The 19594-nt window shown below is 38.5% G+C and overlaps 1 protein-coding gene across 3 annotated transcripts in view; it reads right to left on the reverse strand.

Moving 5' to 3' along the window:
* Positions 1-17678, reverse strand: part of osbpl3b (oxysterol binding protein-like 3b) — a 29819-nt gene extending 12141 nt beyond the window's left edge. For all 3 annotated transcript variants that reach the window (XM_068735979.1, XM_068735978.1, XM_068735977.1), the window contains exons 1-5: positions 17538-17678; positions 4657-4806; positions 1344-1460; positions 629-682; positions 164-277 (exon numbers count right to left, since the gene is read on the reverse strand). In XM_068735979.1, the coding sequence (XP_068592080.1) occupies positions 164-277; positions 629-682; positions 1344-1460; positions 4657-4752 (381 nt within the window). In that variant the 5' untranslated portion in view covers positions 4753-4806; positions 17538-17678. The remainder of the gene's footprint in view (positions 1-163; positions 278-628; positions 683-1343; positions 1461-4656; positions 4807-17537) is intronic.
* Between the last annotated feature and the right edge of the window lie 1916 nt (positions 17679-19594).

The following is a 19594-nucleotide window of genomic DNA, read 5'->3' on the forward strand; positions in this document are numbered from 1 at the left end:
CACACACAGGTACTATAATTCTCCCTCAGTCACATAAGGTCATTTTAAAGCCTTTTCAATGTTAGCACCTGTTCCAGGAGTCAAAAAGGAATAATCCGATGTTTAACATCACTTCCAGTAAATCTGTAGGGAATGCTTTACATTCATTAGCCTAGCGGTTTACCTTCAGATGATAGATGTTTTCCTCAGCATCAAAATCGATGCACTTGGCTTTCTTCTTAATGGCCATGACAGAGAGACCAACGTCAATACAGCCATGCAGTTTCCTTTTCTCAATCTGCAAGGCAAAGTCAACACACACAAATTATGAATGTTTTGGACTAGAGTTAAAACAAATGCAACGAGATGCAGTTTAGTTTTAAAAAAGTTTTATCATCCTTTAATTGGCTCTGGCAGCACTGGCCAAGCAGAGCTTCTGCATGATATAATTAGGTGAAATTGGCAGGTAAAATGCTCCCTGTGATTCATATCAATGAGATTATAAGGGAATGAGGGCCTTTTGTGTCTACGGGCACAGAAAGATATTTTTGCAAAGACAGCAAGCAGTACAACAAGATACAAAGTGTCCTTTGTAATCTTCTGTAACTGACAACCACATAGTATGCAGCCAGAAGGCTTTTGTACTCACATCAGCACTGCACTTGCCATACTTCAAGATGCCCTTGTCCAGGAAGAAGTATCTCTGTAGGGAGAGGGGAGGACAATGAGTTAATGAGATGCAGCCGGGATGACATGTAACACCCCTGACAACAAATCTTAAGTCACTGTTATGACTCTGTGATCGTGACAGAGTATGCCTCTTGTTAATGCATGATATTAATGTCTCTGCAGTGAGAGGTTTGTCATCCCAGGCTCTTGTCTTGCATCTTGTGTGCCTTTATTCATCTTCCCCTCACTCTGTTGCAATCTTTCTCATCCCCTCTCTTTGTAAATGTGATTCTTGGTGCTCTGTTTGAAAGCATAACAACCTGAAAAGCTCTATCTGTGAGTCAACACTAAATGTGTACAGCTCTATTAACCAACAGGCCATCAGCTAATGCAGCCAGGTAGTATCATCCCAGTGAAAGCTTTTAGACAGACACTGACCCTGGTCACATGTGACTCCTCTGTGTGTGGAATCATCAACTGAATAAGCTCATTCAATTAGTTTAAAACACAAATGAGTCACGTCAGCACATTTTTAGAAAAAGGAATCTGGAAAGCGTAAGGGTACGACTGGGAAATGGAAATGATTTTCAGTTGCTGAATACGTCTAGAAATACGTCATAAAGTCTATCATTCTGAGAGAAGATTAAGTGTGAGTCAATGTGTGTCATTTAAGAACCCCGCAGTTGATTGATTACCTTATGCCAGCCCTTCATGGGCCACTTTCTCTTCTTCAGCATGAAGCCCTCCTGTTTCTGAGGCTCCAGGACGCTGCTGAAGCCTCCTCGCAGGCCCTCCACTATTTCCCAGCTGTCCTGTGGGCACAGATGGTTTCTGAGAGCGCTGACATGATAGATAGATGTTAGCAGCTTGTGCACACACTTGCAGATCAAAGTTGCAGCAAGGTGAGGTTTCCTAAAACTAATGAATCATCCACATAACAGAGTCAAGGTCTGAAAAGCATGTAGCACTTTATGGCTGTTTGTTCAGTCTCTCCTTCGATGTTGTGTCAGTTAGTCAGTGGGAGGCCGTGTGAGATGAGAGTTTCATCGCTGAGGGAAAATTCAGCCCTATGAAATTTGGTGACCAGTGTGGAGCTTCACACACATACTTTCACCTCATGGTCCCATTTAGAAAATTAGCTTACCTGTCTAATCTCAACTCTTCACAATAATCATTTCCTGGCAGAGATTAGAATGCTTTATCCAAATCCCGCTGCAAATAAAGAGATTAAGGTGATATTTCATCACAGACTAATCCAGACAGCTCTGTTATGTACTTCAGCGATGATAATTCCAGGAAGGCAGCATAAACAGAATACACAGAGGGTTTTGTAACATCTTTGTGGACACAGAGACTATTGCATTATTTGTGGTCTATATCACTTTTAGTTTATATTGTCTAAGCGTTAATGTTTTGGCTCTTAAAGTCAGAAACATAACCCCTATACTATACCCCTGTATAATACATTGGGTGGTGTATAGTCTGAAAAGACATGGTCATTTACCAGGGAAGGGCAAACCCTCAGGAGCAGAGCTGGGCTATGAGGCAATTTTGACATAGTGGCTACACTTGGTATTGCAGTATCACGTGACACACAGGCTTAAAAATACTTCCCCGTTTACAATCATAATGAGAAAGAGCAACAGCCAACGGGAAATCAATCAGCTCATCTAAAGAAAGTCTCTACCATGCATGCTCTAAAAGCTTTTTCAATGCGCCCGGTGACCAACTTTCATAGAACAAATGTGGCACCATCTTGAAATGAGGGAGGGTCAAATGAAATACACTATTGAGTTGCACTGAGGGAAATTAAAGATGCAGTGTTTTTGGAGCTTGACCCATATTAGCGGGGAAAAAGTCTGAACATCTTCTGCTGCTTCAATCTTGAACTTTTGTTGTTGTAATTTTTGTCTTTATTGACAGTGTAGAAACAGACAGAAAAGAGGTTGAGGCCGAGGTTTTTTTTATATACAACAAAGGCCTCCTGCTGGAATCTAACCAGGAACATTGGGGTCATATGGTTAGCGTCTTAACCATGAGGTCAACAGGATGAACCCATGAACATCTCTTGTGAGTCTCCCAATTTTTCAGGAAGTGAAATGCCTAATTTCTTGAGTCATTTATGGAGCACAAATGCAAAATAGTCCCTAGTTCCAGCTATCCAAAAATGATGCTGTACTTTTTCTGTTTTATATGATTTTAAACGCAATACATTTGTTTACAATTACAGGAAAAAATAATTCATGTTGAAAAAGCAGTACTTTAGGATGATATCTTCATCCTCAAGTGGGACTCAAGCACAAATGATGTTCACATCACAGCTATTGGCAGAGGTTTGAGGTGACTCTGTGTTTGTTATCAGTGTGTCTCTGAATGTTCCAGTGTATAACAGCTAAGGTGTATAACAGCTAAGGCTAAACAAACTCTATCAGCCAGAGAGGCTGACTGCTGTAAGTGAGGCCGTCTAAAATAAACCCTCATTTCTGTAGGGGGTTGGGTGGATGTAGAGGGCGTGGCTTGCGGGTTGTTCACTTTCCCTGAGCACTCATCACATCTCCCACTGAAACACTCACACAGTGAGTCATTGTCACACAATGCTGCCTGGGCATTTTACCTCAAGGTCAAGAGATACTTCCAGAGACAACTGACAAGAAGACATGTCTTGATACAAGGGTCTCTCAGCATAAGAAAATTGTAAATCATGAATTCAAAGTACATCCTGCTGCATATAAAGACATAGTTCGACATATTGGGAAATTTGCTCTCTCGTCGAGATTTGGATGAGAATATTGATATCACTCTCATGTTTGCACTGTAAATATGAACATATGGCCCGAATTAGCTTGGAGAACAGCTGCTTGCCCAGCTCTGTTGAATAGTAAATAATCTACCACATCTAAAGCTCACTATTTAAGATGTTGTATCTTGTTTGCTTAAACAAAACAAAACAAAAACACATTGTAGAAAGGACAAGTTATGGTTAAGGTTATGTGTTCCAGGAAGTTACTGCACCCAGCATAGTTCGGCGTATAACCCCCTGTAAAAACGTGATGCTCTTACACTTTGTTTTTTGTACAAATAGAATAAACTGTGTATAATGGATTCATTAGTGAGATGTGGGGTAGCTGGTTTTAGAGTTGTTTCCCTGTCGCCAGTCTTAAGTGGACAAAGCGATCCTATCATTTCCTGGCTCCAGCTTCATATTTACCATACAGTGATGAGAGGGCTATAGATCTTTGCACCTAACTTTTTTGCCAGAAAGTGAATAGGCATATTCCCCAAAATGTTGAAACAGGATTTTGTGATCTTATCTTTAGTTTAAAATCCCCAAATCATTAGCTTAATTATTCAAAGCAATTACAACTTGCAAATACAACTTGGATTAATTTTTATGGGTGATCTGAAACTTAGATTGAGGCAAATCTCAAGCTCATGAGGTTTGAGTACATATTTATTTATTTATTTGTTTGTTTGTTTGTCCAGAAGTACTTTGCGAATGAAAACACTTTTTCAGTCCCTGTATTTTTTGTTACTCTAAAGTGATAGACCACTAGTCTCTGTGTGTCCTGTGGGAAAGACTGGAGTGAACCTTTATTACTTTCATTTCCAAACAGAAGAGCTTTTGCAATGAAAAATGTATGAGTCTGCTGCCTGCAGATAAACACAAGGCAAAGGCAACTGTTTGTTCTTGGTGCTAATATCTTCACTAATTTGTGTGTGAGAGTGAACTTTACCTTTGAGGGCATTGTTGCAAATTGGAATTTTACTAATTCAGAGGACTCAAAATGTGTCCACATTTGGAGGGAATGTATTTATAAAGAGCCAAATAGAATCCTGTGAGAACAACCGCAGGGCCTATTAGCAAAAGTCATTCTCCCACAACACAGAGATCCCTGAGGAAAGGCAGTATCTTCTTTTGCAATACTGTACAGTCAGAAAAAAAGAATGTGGAGAAGCTAATTGTTCAAACTTTTCAAGTCCTACAGTGTCAACACTGTTGTGTGTTACCTGTCGGCTGTCAAGTTTGGATGAGGCGCTGCTGTTGCTGCGTGACATGGAGGATATCTTCTGCGTCATGACTGAACTGCGCTCCTCTGAACCCATCTCTGCAGACTGGCCAGTGCAGGCTAAGGCTGGAGTACCAGGAACATTCCACCACTAAGAGCAGATGGGGTCAAGAGGAGAGAGGAAAGAAAGATGGCTTTAAGAGGTGAGCCATTTAAAAGCAATACTATTACTGCAATTCATGCAAAATGCCTCTAGATGTTAAATTAAGGAAAACTACAGAATCACTATCAGCAAAATGTACTTGGCTGTTCGTTAGAAACAAAGAGGGACTTGAAGATGTCCCCCAATGCTCTGGGAAACTGTAATATTTTCTCACATTTACATGACAAAACAATTATTTGATTAATTGAAAACAATTAAAAAAAAGTTTCAGCTGCATTATTACATTAATTTGCAAGCAGCTGCATTGGCACACTGTTCAGGTCATCTAAGATTATCTAAAAGATTATCAAAATGCCTACAGCCGTCAGAAATAAAAGTAGTGGAGTAAAAACTACAGCATTTCCATTTAAAGTGTAACAGAGTAGAAGAATAAAGTAGCTTGATATTGAAAATACTCAATAAAGGCTCCTCTAAGTTGAACTAAAGAACAATATCAGCTCTTTCTTAGATTGCATCACATGGTTCAGTATTTCAGTAACTGATCTCAATCACAGGACAGTGATGTCACATGTACATAAATATGCAGTGAGATGTAATATCATCACTTCAACAGAGTGTGAAAATAAATAGGCCTCTTTAGTAAATGGCAACCCTCAGTCATATGCCACACTTCACACAGACTAATTAACATTATGTTCATGGTCCACCATGTCAGCACATACAGCCACATTCTGCTAATGCACTGTGAGTGGTTTGTCACAGGAAAGCTGATAAACAAGCAGGCATGAGGTGTAAATCATGTTGGTCCATGAGGGAACAAGCAGCAGGTCATTAGCTTAGCTTTACTGTGGATGCACAGGTACTGCGCTTGTGGACCATTAGGTTTGAGATCACGGCTTCATCAAAAGAACATCTGTGAGATCTGTGAGAGGCAACGCCATGATTATATTTTGCTCTGAATTTGTTTGTTTTTTCACAATAGTTTCTAAGTATTTCATAGTTGTGGTTAGGGCTAAACAGATTTTCAAGTACTCAGTAGGCAATATTACATATACTATATAACTAAAACATTACAATATATATATATATATATATATATATATATATATATATATATATATATATATATATACGACATATTCCCTCCTATTAAGGAGTATCATGATCTGACAAGTGTATGCAACTTGTATTCTACATAAAACAATCAAACTACTGTTCAGTGTAGGGCTGCAACCAGTGATTCATTCCATGAAAGATTAATCTATTTTCATTAAATCTATGAAATGATAAGAACATAGTGAACAGTGCCCATCACAAGTTTCCAGAGCCCAAGGGGACACCTGCAAATTGCTTGTTTTGTCAAAACAACAGTGTAACAGAAAATATTTGGCATTTGCTATTACATTTTCTACTGTAATGCATTAACAGGCATGCAAATAAACAAATTAAATAACATTTTTATTAGTTTTTGTTTCGAATTACAATTTTCCTGGAATTACAAATTCAAACAGAATTTACTTTGATGACACAATGTGATCATATTATCGTGATTCCTCACATTGTCACAATTCCACTGAAGTCAAAAAATATACAATAGAATAAATTAGCATCCAGTCCTATGGCATATTGTAATAAAAATACACCAAATGTACTTGAAATGTGCCTCAAAGTGGACCTTATGTTAAGATTTGATTTTGTTGTCACGCTTTTCTTTCTCATACTGAAAACTATGAGATGATCAGACACTCCATGTGTTGACAACCACTGCAGCAGCAGCAAGGTTAATCACATTTACCTGCCCTAGCAAGCTTTGTGCTGCATAAGGGCCACAGTCTCTCGTGTTAGATAGACATAACCGTAGTCATGTGAAACCTCCGTCCTTCCACTGCTCTGTCTGTGGACCACACCCCAAATGCAGCCACAACAATGGATCAAAGTCACAGGACACACAAAAGGACCCGACCGCAGGACAGCACATCTTGTGCATTTTGTCAGCTCAACAAAACCAGAACAGCTAAGCTAAAAGACAACCATGATTTATGAGATAATGTAATCCATCCACTCCATCCACTCCATCCACTCCATTGCCTATGATTTATTCATCAACTTTCCACTGATCACACCTGCTATGCACAGGTCTGTAACACCTTCACCGTTAAAGGCACCCTTTCATCTGATATAACAACGCCACTTCTCAGGCTTTAATCGAGGCTACAGCAGTATTAGATGTCACCGCTCCAGTAATTACCCTTTCTCCATGAAGAGCACACACTCTTTGATGGCAATGAAGAAATGCAGTCAGTGATTGCAATAAAACTATATTAAATTACAGCTGCAGGGGTTAGGGTTACTGTTAGTATGGATTTTTTTTTTACTTCACTTAACAGTTGTTGCTGTCTTTTACAGACTGAGAAACACAAGGAAACAGATATGAGAATATGAGATAAAAACAGCGTCTAACATAAAGACATTGTAAGTCACACATACTGTAAGTGGATGTGGCTCATGCTAATGAGCAGAACAGTCATACCTCAGACCACAGCTTGGTGAAAAGGGGGATGCTGACAGGCAGTGAGTGCTGAGTGTGTCAAAGAAACAGAGGGATCACATGAACACTGACAGCTACGGAGGACAAAAGATAAACACCAGCCACGGGTTCAAGTTTTCCTGTCATCAAGATGGCCTCCCTTTCATGAATGAATGCATGAACACAAAAAGACACAATACATATGTGCGGTATCAAATGTGAAGCCTGGTGATAATAAAATATAAAAGCATTCCAATATGCAACACAAAAAGTGCTGACTGCTGTATTTGAATAATAATTCTGTATTTTGTAATAAAAATGGTACTGACCTTTACAAAGAAAAAAAAGGTTATCCCACTACATTTATCTATCTCCCAGGCAGTATGGACAAAATCCATATTACAATACACCACAGCAACACAATTCATATTCATTACATTGAGTGAATTGGTATAACAGTTTTTAGTGGACAGTAACTGAACACTTTTCAAATAATATACAGTATACTCTACAGACTACACATCATTAGAAATCTAAAGCGGGGACACGTTTTAAAAACATGTAGATTATCATTAACCAGTCAGACAGTTCACTGTGCCCATGATATCCTCAGATACCAATTTTGTCACAATACACCTATACTTACTTAATTAAGTAAGTATAGGTGATTAAGTTATCGTAATATGAAGAGATGATCAACGCCCATTTTCTGAGCTTGATAATATTACAGAAATTAAAGACAAATATTAGAGGCTGTGGCATCATTATACATCTCACATCTCCTCAGACTCCCTGCATTTAGCTAAAAAGCTGTAATTTCTCTGTGTGACAATTTGTAGTATAATATATAAGCACTCATTTAAATCATTACTGGCAAGTTCGCAGAAAATGCTTTACCTTGTAATATTTCTTTCAAGGAACAGACATACACACAGATGTTCTTTTCAAAGTGTCTGTTATACAAAAGGCTAAATGAGTTACAGTCTTGTGAAAAAGTATTTGTCCCCTTCCTGGTTTCTTATTGTTTTGCATATTTGTCACACTTAAATGTTTCAGATCATCAAACAAATTTTGATATTAAACAAAGATAACCCGAGTAAATACAAAATGCAGTTTTTAGATGATGATTTAATTTATTAAGGGAGAAAAGCTATCCAAACCTACTTGGCCCTGTGTGAAAAAGTAATTGCCCTCTAAACCTAATAACTGGTTTTGTCACCCTTGGCGGCAACAATTGCAATCAAGCGTTTGCGATAACTGGCAATGAGTCTTTCACATCGCTGTGGAAGAATTTTGGCCCACTCTTCTTTGCAGAATTGTTTTAATTCAGCCACATTGGATGGTTTTCGATCAGAAACGGCTTGTTTAAGGTCACGCCACAGCATCTCAATCAGATTTCAGTCCAGACTTTGACTAGGCCACTCCAGAACCTTCATTTTGCTTTTTTTGAGCCATTCAGAGGTGGACTTGCTGGTGTGTTTTGGATCATTGTCCTGCTGCATAACCAAAGTGTGCTTGGATTTGAGGTCACAAACTGATGGCTCGACATTCTCCTTCAGGATTTTCTGGTAGAGAGCAGAATTCATGGTTCCATAAATTATGGCAAGTCGTCCAGGTCCTGAAGCTGCAAAGCAGCCCCAGACCATCACACTACCACCACCATGTGTGACTGTTGGTATGATGTTGTTTTTATGAAGTGCTGTGTCAGTTTTACGCCAGATGTAACGAGACGCACACCTTCCAAAAAGTTCAACTTTTGTCTCGTCAGTCCACAGAATATTTGCCCAAAAGTCTCGGAGATCATCAAGATGTTGTTTGGCAAATGTGAGACGAGCCTTTGTGTTCTTTTTGGTCAGCAGTGGCTTTCGCCTTGGAACTCTCCCATGGGTGCTATTTCTGCCCAGTCTCTTTCTTATTGTTGAATCATGAACATTGACCTTAACTGAGGCGAGTGAGGCCTGCAGTTCTTCAGATGTTGTTCTGGGGTCTTTCCAGACTGATTCATGTCAGTTACTTTGTTTCTCATCTGTTCTTGAATTTCTTTACATCGCGGCATGATGTGTTGCTTTTTGAGATCTTTTAGCCGACTTCACTTTGTCAGACAGGTTCTATTTAAGTGATTTCTTGATTCAACAGGTCTGGTAGTAATCAGGCCTGGGTGTGGCTAGTGAAATTGAACTCAGTTTTCCAAAAAAATCACAGTTGATTCATGATTTATCAAGGGGGGGCAATTACTTTTTCACATAGGGCCAAGTAGGTTTGGATAGCTTTTCTCCCTTAATAAATTAAATCATCATTTAAAAACTGCATTTTGTATTTACTTGGGTTATCTTTGTCTAATATTAAAACAATTTTGATGATCTGAAACATTTAAGTGTGACAAATATGCAAAACAATAAGAAACCAGGAAGGGGACAAATACTTTTTCACAACACTGTACATGGAGAGGTGACAGACATCTCTTGAATATTGAAGTAAATTGTGGGTGGGTGGAACCTGGAATAATGACAAACCAGCGTGACACAAAGATACGTAACTAGCAGGAAGTTTTGACTCAAAGCTGTCTTTTCTCACCTCACCATCATCATCTTATTGGAAAAACTTAATCTGACCCCCCGACTGCAGCAAAAACTTCAGGAGAAGCATTGTCAAAGAATCACCACAAATATTTTCGTTTTTTTGGGCTCCAGGGATGGCAATGTTGGCCTCTTGTTCCAGATTGAAATAGCTTAGTTGCTATTAGATGGATTACCATGACATTTTGTATGAACAACCTCTGACCTTTCCTCTAGCGCCACCATGAGGTTGACAGTGATGGTTTTTCGTAAGGGTAATGTCCTGAAAACTATTGGATAGATATCGTGAAAGTTGATATCCACAATCATATCTCATTCAGGATGAATTGTAATTACTTTCTGATGAACTGAGTTTTAATTTAGCACCACCAGCAGATCAACAGTTTGAATTGTCCAATACGTTTATCATCTTCAAACCTAATGACATTCCCATCAGTGTGGCTGTGAATTAATTTTGTTTTAATATGTTTTTGGGGGTGTTTTATCTTTTATTAGATAGTAAGCATAAGAGCAGACAGGAAATGAGGGGAGATAAATGACAGATTATGCAACTTGGACTGCAAACAACGATTATCATTTTTTATCTATAATGTCAGAAAAGAGTGAAAAATACCTGCCAAAACATTTTTTGGTCTCTTGAAATTTTTTCTTGTTTAACATCCTAAAATAGTGTATCAAATGAAACAGATTAAAGAAATGAATACTCACAATTAATCTTGAATTAATTAATCTACTATCAAAATAGTTGCCAATGAACTTTTTAGCTGTACATGCAGCAAAGGTCTCCAGGTGGACTCACCTTACAGGATGCTCGCAGGCATTTTATACATGGCTTACAGGCATTTTATTATCACAATAAATCAAGTTATTACAATATATATTGCGTAAAACTCATATTCCAGAAATCAACAACTATAAATGTCTGCAGGTGCTTGACAAATCAAGTCACAAGATGCTGATATTTTATGCCTTTCAAAGCTCATATGCCTAGTTATGTAAATGTAAGGCATTCCAGACAACTGTCAACAAATCCTTGGTCAGCTATAGATTTCAGTTGAAGTTTTAGATGGCTTGATGTCCTTTTAAGCTTCACTAACTAGATTGATTGAAGCTGAAAGCCCTCTATTACATCCTGCAGTTCATGTTGCATATGTTCGTCTGTCCTTCTACCGTCTCCAGAGTCTAACAAAGGGCTGACAAGCCCAGCAGGCTTTCAGGCATCATTAGGATGTGACTCACCAGAATAAACGTCTCATGGCTGAATGGTGCAGCTTTCTTAGTATATAGAGTGATGTTTGCAATAATGACAGGAAACACTGATGCACCAAAGTGACTCAAAGAAGTTGGGTTGAAAAATACTTTAAAACAGTGAAAGTAGTAAAACACATTTTAGGAAGACACCACACTGCTAGAGTTCAGTAATGTCAAGTCACAGAAAGTGTGCTTTAAGAGGTATGCATGGTTATAAAGATGGAAGATTTACTTTTACCCAGCAGAGAAGAGAACCTTTAAATACATAAAGGTTGACATAATATCTTCAAATAACAATTCATACGCAAAAGTCAGCTGTGAGAGTTGAATTATATTTCAATTCCAAGCCATAAAAAGCAGTTGCTCCACATGTTTATGAGGCCTTTGTTTATAAAATAACCAATGTTTATGTATAAAGCAAACAAAGCTGCAGAAAGACTTGAAAGAAAATGCTTTTATTATATTAGATTAAAATGTTGGCTTTTCAGCTAGAACTGAATATAACTTGATTTCATTTGATGTGTGACGGCTGGTTTGATAAAACAGAAGAAACTCAATGTTGATTTAAAATTGCTCCATACGGCAAAAAAAAACATACTCTGCGCTTCGCTCTGGTCCAAAACAAATGGCCTCTGCATTCAACAAACACCTAACATGGTGTTGTGGTAACCACCTTATCTGTGCAGTCCACCAGCCATTCTGTGACAGATCATTTCTCTCAATACAAAGCTCTTTAGCGACAAAGCAAACACTGGCGAGGGGAGTAGCCTACCTCTCCTCTAATGCGGCCATACTTCCAACTGGATAAACCCAAATCAGAACCGAAACACTTGCCTAATTATATTTGCCTTTAATCTTCCTCGGCGGGATAAACTCATCAGAAGTTTGTCATGAGCACAGCGATTATTCTTCCTGTTTGCTTTAGAAACAGCATAGAGATTAAGAACATTTTCTGATTGCTGCTTCCCACCAAAGGAGACACATTGGGCTCTCATTTGCTGTGTCTAAAATGTACCACTTTAATATCAGTAATGTTATTACATCTGCGCATTACCCTGCTGGGATGATGCCACTTAGCCTCTGTGATTTCATTATGTGAAATGCAGAAAAACTCTTTCTTGGGTGGGGAAGAGAAACCCTGATATAAAAGGAGCAAAAGAAATGGCGGTGTCAGAAATCAGCAGAAAAACATATTATATGGCCAATGGCCACTACTTTGACCTCAATGAAATAATTTGTGATGTGATTTAATACTGAAATATACCTGCATTTTATTATTCCATATTTCTATGCTATGACCGCCGCAACAAGCTGAGGTAGTGTCCCTATTTGGTTTCTTCAGAAAATAAGAGGAGCAGATTTACTAGCATCAAAAATGCAATCTTTCAGTCATAGAACTTGAACATGAATTACTATACACAGTCTACGTCACTGAATGAACGTCACTGAATCAATCCAATTTATTCAAATACAGATGACTGAGCACTCTTCGTTCTCTTATCAATGGTGTCTCGTACTTTTCAGTATGCAAACTTCATAAAATGATGATAACACCATACACAATAGTTGGGCTCTGATTGGGGACCTCACACGGACAACTTAAATCTGAATGCACTGAGTTTCAGTTAAGGCCCTTCAACAGGCTGCAATCAGTCTAAGGGTAGAAGTAACACTGCTGAACCTGAATGATCTTGTCAACACAGTCTGAAGAGTTATCATGGAGAGTAGAACATGGACAACTGCACAGGCAACAGTCCTGAAAGTCACTGTTATCAGGTGCAGTAATTAATTGCCATCTCTAGCCATTGCTTCTGCCCTGTATTCTTCAGACCTGAACAGTGTAATTGAGACTAAAGCAAGAAAAAAAATCCATCTGCAGAATCAGATCACCACTAGAAGTATTCTTTCTTTAAACTGTCTTCATCCCAAAATAAGATCTATTATTCATTGGTACGTCTTTCGACCAAGCATGGCAACGTCTGCCATCTCACATCTGTATGTACAGCCACACCATTTCTGAGAGACACACAGACGTCCACACATGTCCCTGATCTGCTTGGCATCATGGTGAAAGGTTGCCAAGGCCAGAAGGAGCCACTCCAAAAACCAAACTCACGCTGCTGAGCTTAAAGTGTGCACGTCTGTCTTCGCTATCTGCAATCTTACATTTTTAGCAAGATGAAATGGAGTTTGAAGCCTTGTCTACTCATTATAATAACCCCCAAGAGAAAATGCTTGCAGAGTTATGGTTGAAATAATGAGAGGCAGATAGAGTTCCTCCACGATAACTTCCTACAGCATAAGACCTTTTTTCATTCATTTCTACTAAACTCTGACATATGACAAGCTTTGCCACACACTCCCACAAACGCATCCTGTTAATCAACCACATCCTCAACATGCTCCCCCCTCTCTCAATTACAATTTCTTTCTGTTGTCTGCTCCGAGTTTGACAGAGGTCCTCTCCTTTGTTATAATCACAGTGTTTGGCAGCCTGACAGACTCATAACTCAACACCACCTCATTAGGACACAGAGTATAGTCACAGTTTAGCTCAACACTCACTGACAAAAGAGTGGGGAAAAAACATAAATGAGTAAAATGCTCTTCTCGCTTGCTGGCTCTCGTCAAATGCAACAACTTGCGTGACAGCATAATCCAGCCGTTGTTCTCCCATATTAAAGATTGCAGTGCTTACCATTCAACCACTGCTCTGATTAGGATGCAAAAGCAGCATCTCCACCTCTATTCTGATATATCCCAGAATAGAAGATGATGACATTGAGGTGGTCATTGTCATTGTTTGCATGCACATCCAGTCTCATAACAATGGAGAAAAAATAGGCCGAAAAAGAAGGTATTACAAACACTGGAAAGAACATCTGCACTGCCCAAGAAATCTCTAAGTCCTTTGAGTGTGTATATATATATTTAGACATGACATCGTTTTCAATTACCTTCCATTTATGGACAGACAGAGATAAACTGTCTGACTGAGAGCTTACCGCGTCTTGAGAGATTTACTTCATGCCTGTGCTGGAGTTTGGATGAGCTCACAGTATGACTCCCTTTCTGTTATAGTAGCATAGAAGATAAACTGTCACAGCACCAGAAACTGACTCAAACTGTAGCTGACAAGCTTGTGTTTTTGTGGTTTGACTGCAGTTGTATTTTTGGGGACGATATTTGCAGCATGTGCTTTAGAAAGTATTGGTGTGATCACATGTTGGTTTGCCATTTAGTTTTATTGATATAATTTACTGCAAAGTAAGAAAAATGTATCATCCCACAGTGACAATTTCACTATATGATCCTGAAGAGAAACAATAACATTTATTTCTGATGTTAATGACTGAATCATCTTAACAATAAAAAAATTGTTAACATTGTTAATGTTTTAGAACGTGTTTTTCTTTTTCATAATGCAGATTTAATGAAATCATGAAAGCTGTCACTATACTAACACGACTTAACAGTCTTCAGCCATAAGGCTGTACTGAGGCACAGCAGTGCTTTGAGCTAAATGCTGCTTTTAATAAGCATGCTAACATGCTCAGTGACAATACTAATATGCTGTTGTGTGGCAGGTTATATTTACCAGGTTCACCATCTTAGTTTAGCCTGTTAGCATGCTAACATTTATTAATTAGCACTAAACACAAAGTACAGGTGAGGTTGATTTCATGGCAGTCCACCCAATAGCTACTGAGATATCTGGATCAAAGCGGTGGACCAACTGACAAACAGACATTTCCATCCTGATCAGCCAAGCCTCTAGCACCGCTGAAAACGTGAGAAGACCCCCAGAGAAGCAGACCTGAGGACCATCTATTACATACTGCATGAAATGTCCACAGTCTCTAGAAACTCTAACTAATTACAGTTCTGTTTTTGAATCTGTTAGGATGAAACTGTTGGTCTCTCTCAATGAAATGTGATACTGCTAGCCAACTGTTCTGAAAACAAACAGTGGTGAAATTTACCTGATCCTGTGTAGACTGAAACAAAATTGCTGTTGGCAGAATTTGAATTGAAGGACCACTGGTCAAAATCTGACGATGCTGATAAGGTGCTATAAGGAAAAAACAGAATTTTGAAAAGGGATATATCATATATAGTTTTTCATCAAAATCCTTACAGTAGTGGATCAGACAGACATCACAGTCTTTTTAGGTATTCAGGAGATTTACGTAATAGTTTGAATGACATTTAGAAGCCAAGACTGACTCCCCGAATACCATTTGTCCAAATGTAAAAATGAGTTATCAATATTGTTTTCAGACTCAGTGCCGCCATCCTGTACGATGGTTAACATTTTTTAATATTTCAGTCCTGCCAAGGCTGTATGGACGGCTTTGGGCGTGTGCTATTTTTTTTAAAGTTAGTGCTACCCCTCATTAAAATTTCATGCTAATATCTGGCAGCCTTCCAGCTTCCTTCAGCCACTCCAATGCCTGAAGGAGGCTGAAGATGACCTGCCATTAAAAAACATATTACTAATGAGATAGTCAAAGTCACTTTGACTGGAAAACAATCAGACAGAATGACGTAATATCAAGACAGTCTGATCTTATTTATAAGTGAAACTCCATCATTATTGTTATTTCATATAGTTTGTCCTTGCTACTGTATAGTACCATCACCTTTTTTGTTACTTTGTTGAAAAGAAAAATCAGACATTAGTTTCTCTGTTGGCCTAAAGCACATCTACCTGTTTACACATGAACACATGAATTATTTATGGTGGCCTACTGCCCACGCAAAAAGAGGCAACACCTACCACATGCATGAGATGCTATTTATCCACTTCCTGCATTATTCACTTGCTGTTTAGTGGATCAATTTTACACTAGTTACCATATAACTTGAAATACTGTGTTTAGGTGATTGCATAGTTTGGTTGTGCACATTTATTCAAAGATTCAGCTCGAGGCCGTGGTACAGCTGAAATTATCGTGGAGGTGACCTCATGCAATGCCATGCCCCATTGCTATTTTAGATAAATGTCTTGAGTTTTTTTTTTTTCTTTCCTGCTGCTGCATTCCACAAATTCTATTAATTCCTCTCCCTCACAGTCTCCCTGTGTCTGACTGCAGTCCCTGATTTGGGTGTGTTAGGAATGAAAAACCTCTGGGGGCTGCAAGAATAACAGGTTGGCCAACAAACAAGCCTCAGAGCTGGGTGAACAGATGGACAGTGTAAAAAGAGAAGTTGTCCACATGCTGAATTTGACCACCCCCCAAGTGTTTACTAAAGAAGCATAAAGCAAATTTTTCAGTCTCTGAGAATTTTTTGCATGCTTTGTGATTTTGTCAGATTTTTTGTCTAACTTGTAAACCAATCTGAGGCAGTATGTGCTCACTATCCACCTTCTTTACTCTGTGTCATGTCAGATATATTTACAGAAACTCTCAATGCCCTCTATTGAGCCTCACACTTAGACACACAGCCAAAGCAGCCCCTGAAAAGCCTCCTCTGTTTCAATGTTGACACAACACCCAAAAGAGCTGAGATAACCTTGTGTAAGTCCATAAATTGTGAGCCACAGTAATAAACAAAACAGCTTTGACTCATTTTAGTGGATTTTTTGGCACAAAGATCTATATTCAGCACGTCAATCACTGTTATTATGGTGGATTTACACAGAATTGTAATTATCTGGGAGTGTGCTTATAACTGCATACATATTCTCTTATGACTGCCATCTGCATAGTAACAAAAGTTATTGGAAATCCTCCATATTCCTGTTTTTGCTCCAAACACTGTATTAAGTGTATGAAATGCTGAGCTCAAAGCTCTGATTACATCTGAAAATGGATCCTATCTGCCCTCACTATCACACATACCTACATCCACTCAGCAGAGAGATACAGCCACTCATACATGCAGGCACATTATCCATACTTTTGGCTTGGGATTGACTTTTACTGATAGCTTGCTCTGTGTTGATTTATATGGAAACAGTAAATTATCCACTTGTCTTCACTTGTCTCGAAAAAGAGGAAGGGAGCTCAGAGTTACCATGGAGACTAAAATGATCTTTTAGTGTTTATTGTATGAATCACAGTTTATGTTCATAACAGGAATATTGCAAGAGATAGACTGCTTGGAAAATCAAACAGGAGAGTTAAACCCAGTGTTTAAAGTAGTACATGTATAGTTTACATTTGGCTTATTTCACTTTGAAGCTTTAACGTTACAAGTGAGCACTCGGAAATCTTACTGCGGTTTAACTAATGTTCAGTTTTGCATGCTGCCTCAAAGAGCAAGAAAACAGGAACTGCAATGCACTTTAAAATGCACTTGAATTATTTAACTGACATGATTTCCAAGAAAGAAGAGAACAGGACAAAAAACGCACTCACCTTGACAAAGTTACAGATGTGAATTCCAGTCGATGAAGACAGATATGTTGGTGACAGTCGGTTTGTAACCCAAATGAGATAACCAATAAGGAGGTACTCAAATTACAGCCTGAAACAGACAGCCTGCTCTCTCCAATCGGACATGCACACACATGCACCGTCCAGCCCCGCTCTGAGGAGCATCAATTTCTCCACCGCTGTATGGAGGCGGGCACCACCCTGCGTGACTGACTGAAGCCAAATCCAATTAAAATGCAGGACAAAGCTCTGCGTCGGTTTGAAGGGGCGGGGCCTGTGTCATTGACAGCATCTTTTTCCGTGACGTATTGAGGAAGACCCCAAAAGCAAGGGCACGCAGTGTAGACACAAACCCATCACTTTGTAAGTGAGTCTTGGTCTTTTAGTCATTGTTTTGATTGCATATGTATTTCCATATTACATTCCTATGTCCACTTGTTGATAAGAAGTTGAATTACTTTATCTGTTTTTACTAACTGAATGAGATATTAAGCATGACGAGTCACCAAAAAGATCAGATAGCCGTCATCAAAAAATCAAAATGAAGTCAGAATGATAAATGACAGGACCTGGGGCCAAAAATGCTAATATAGCGCCATCTGCTGGACCTATTGTTGAATCACATCTTTTCAGTAGTACGCATGGCATGGTAATACATATATAGTAATACAAATAAATAGTTAACTTGTAAACAATTTCTGAGATGAAAAATATTTGCATATGCATAGTGAGTGACTCAGCAGATTAAAAAATGTAGGTGAAAAAATTGTGCTGATTTTTATGACTACATATAAATGCAGGTTTTGTTGTACATGCACAGTAGCAAAAAGGACAAAAACAACAATTACCAACACAATCCTGTCTTGGTTAGAAATTGCATTCCAACTAAATCTGCAATGTCTACAATATTCAGGAAGAAAATTGTACTGGTCTATTTTGCTGTGAAAGCCATTATCTTTTTCTTTTTTTCTGAACGCCTGAATGAGAGGCTGTTATATCACACAAGGTTGCAGGCTTGCTGCTCAAGGACTTTCTGTGACAGAAAAACCTTTTGCAGAGAGTCAGCCTGACTGCAACAGATTATGTGGAAAAAGGCATTTTTTTTCCTTTCACACTGGCGAGATAGACGGTTACTGCAGCACCTACGGTACAAAGAGGTGGATTCCATAACACAGCCAACACAATGCTCTGTGGTGACATTCGGGGGGGGAAATCTCATCTTCATAGAAGTTTTCTCCTCAGTGAAATTAAAGAAGGTTACAGTAAAGACCAAAGTATTCATCTGTGCAGCATTATGAATTTACAGCCGCTGAATATTCCTTCTGTGGACTGTGTAGGCACACTGAACTCAGAGAAGGGAGCTTTGAAGGTTGTTCCTTTTATTTTACCCTTGCAATCAGCTGTGGCTTAAGGGAGCCTTTTATAAGACGGTTATTCTATAATACATTCTGAGCTCCATAATGAATCTTGCAAATTGAATGCTTGGAACCAAGGAGCAAATTAACAAAATACTGCAAATAGGCTGTTTACTATACCTACAAAATATTAAGTAATGCGTCAAATTAACAGTCTGGAAAGTTGCTCGAGAAAAAAATATTAATCAGAATTAATTTTACTATGAGCATAAGAGAAATCTTACAGCCTTTATTGTCACTCTGTTTTTGTGCCAACCAGTGTGGATATTATGAAAACAAATATAGCTGTAGTCATTTCAGCCTTACAAGTAAATCAATATTTTCTGGACTCTAGGTAATGAAAACACCTCTGAAATTATTGCAATCATATTGTATTTTTACTCTGAAAACTTCTACTAGAATTTGAGTGTTTTAATGTAAGGGTTTCCCCTCTGATTTTCCAAGGTTTAAAGGCTAAAAACTACATTTAAGTTTGTTGTAATTTGTTTTTTTGTTTTTTTAAATATCATCATTTTATTCCCTGAGCAACTTGATACAATCGTTATACATATTATACACTTGAATTTTCTACTTGAATTCCTCTTAAAATCAATTTTTTAATCTTTTGGTTTTAAAACGATTTTT

This window comes from Cebidichthys violaceus, unplaced genomic scaffold, assembly GCF_023349555.1.
Source record: "Cebidichthys violaceus isolate CVI_PGR_0920_01 unplaced genomic scaffold, fCebVio1.0.p SCAF_7, whole genome shotgun sequence".
In the NCBI taxonomy this organism is placed as follows: Eukaryota; Metazoa; Chordata; class Actinopteri; order Perciformes; family Stichaeidae; genus Cebidichthys; species Cebidichthys violaceus.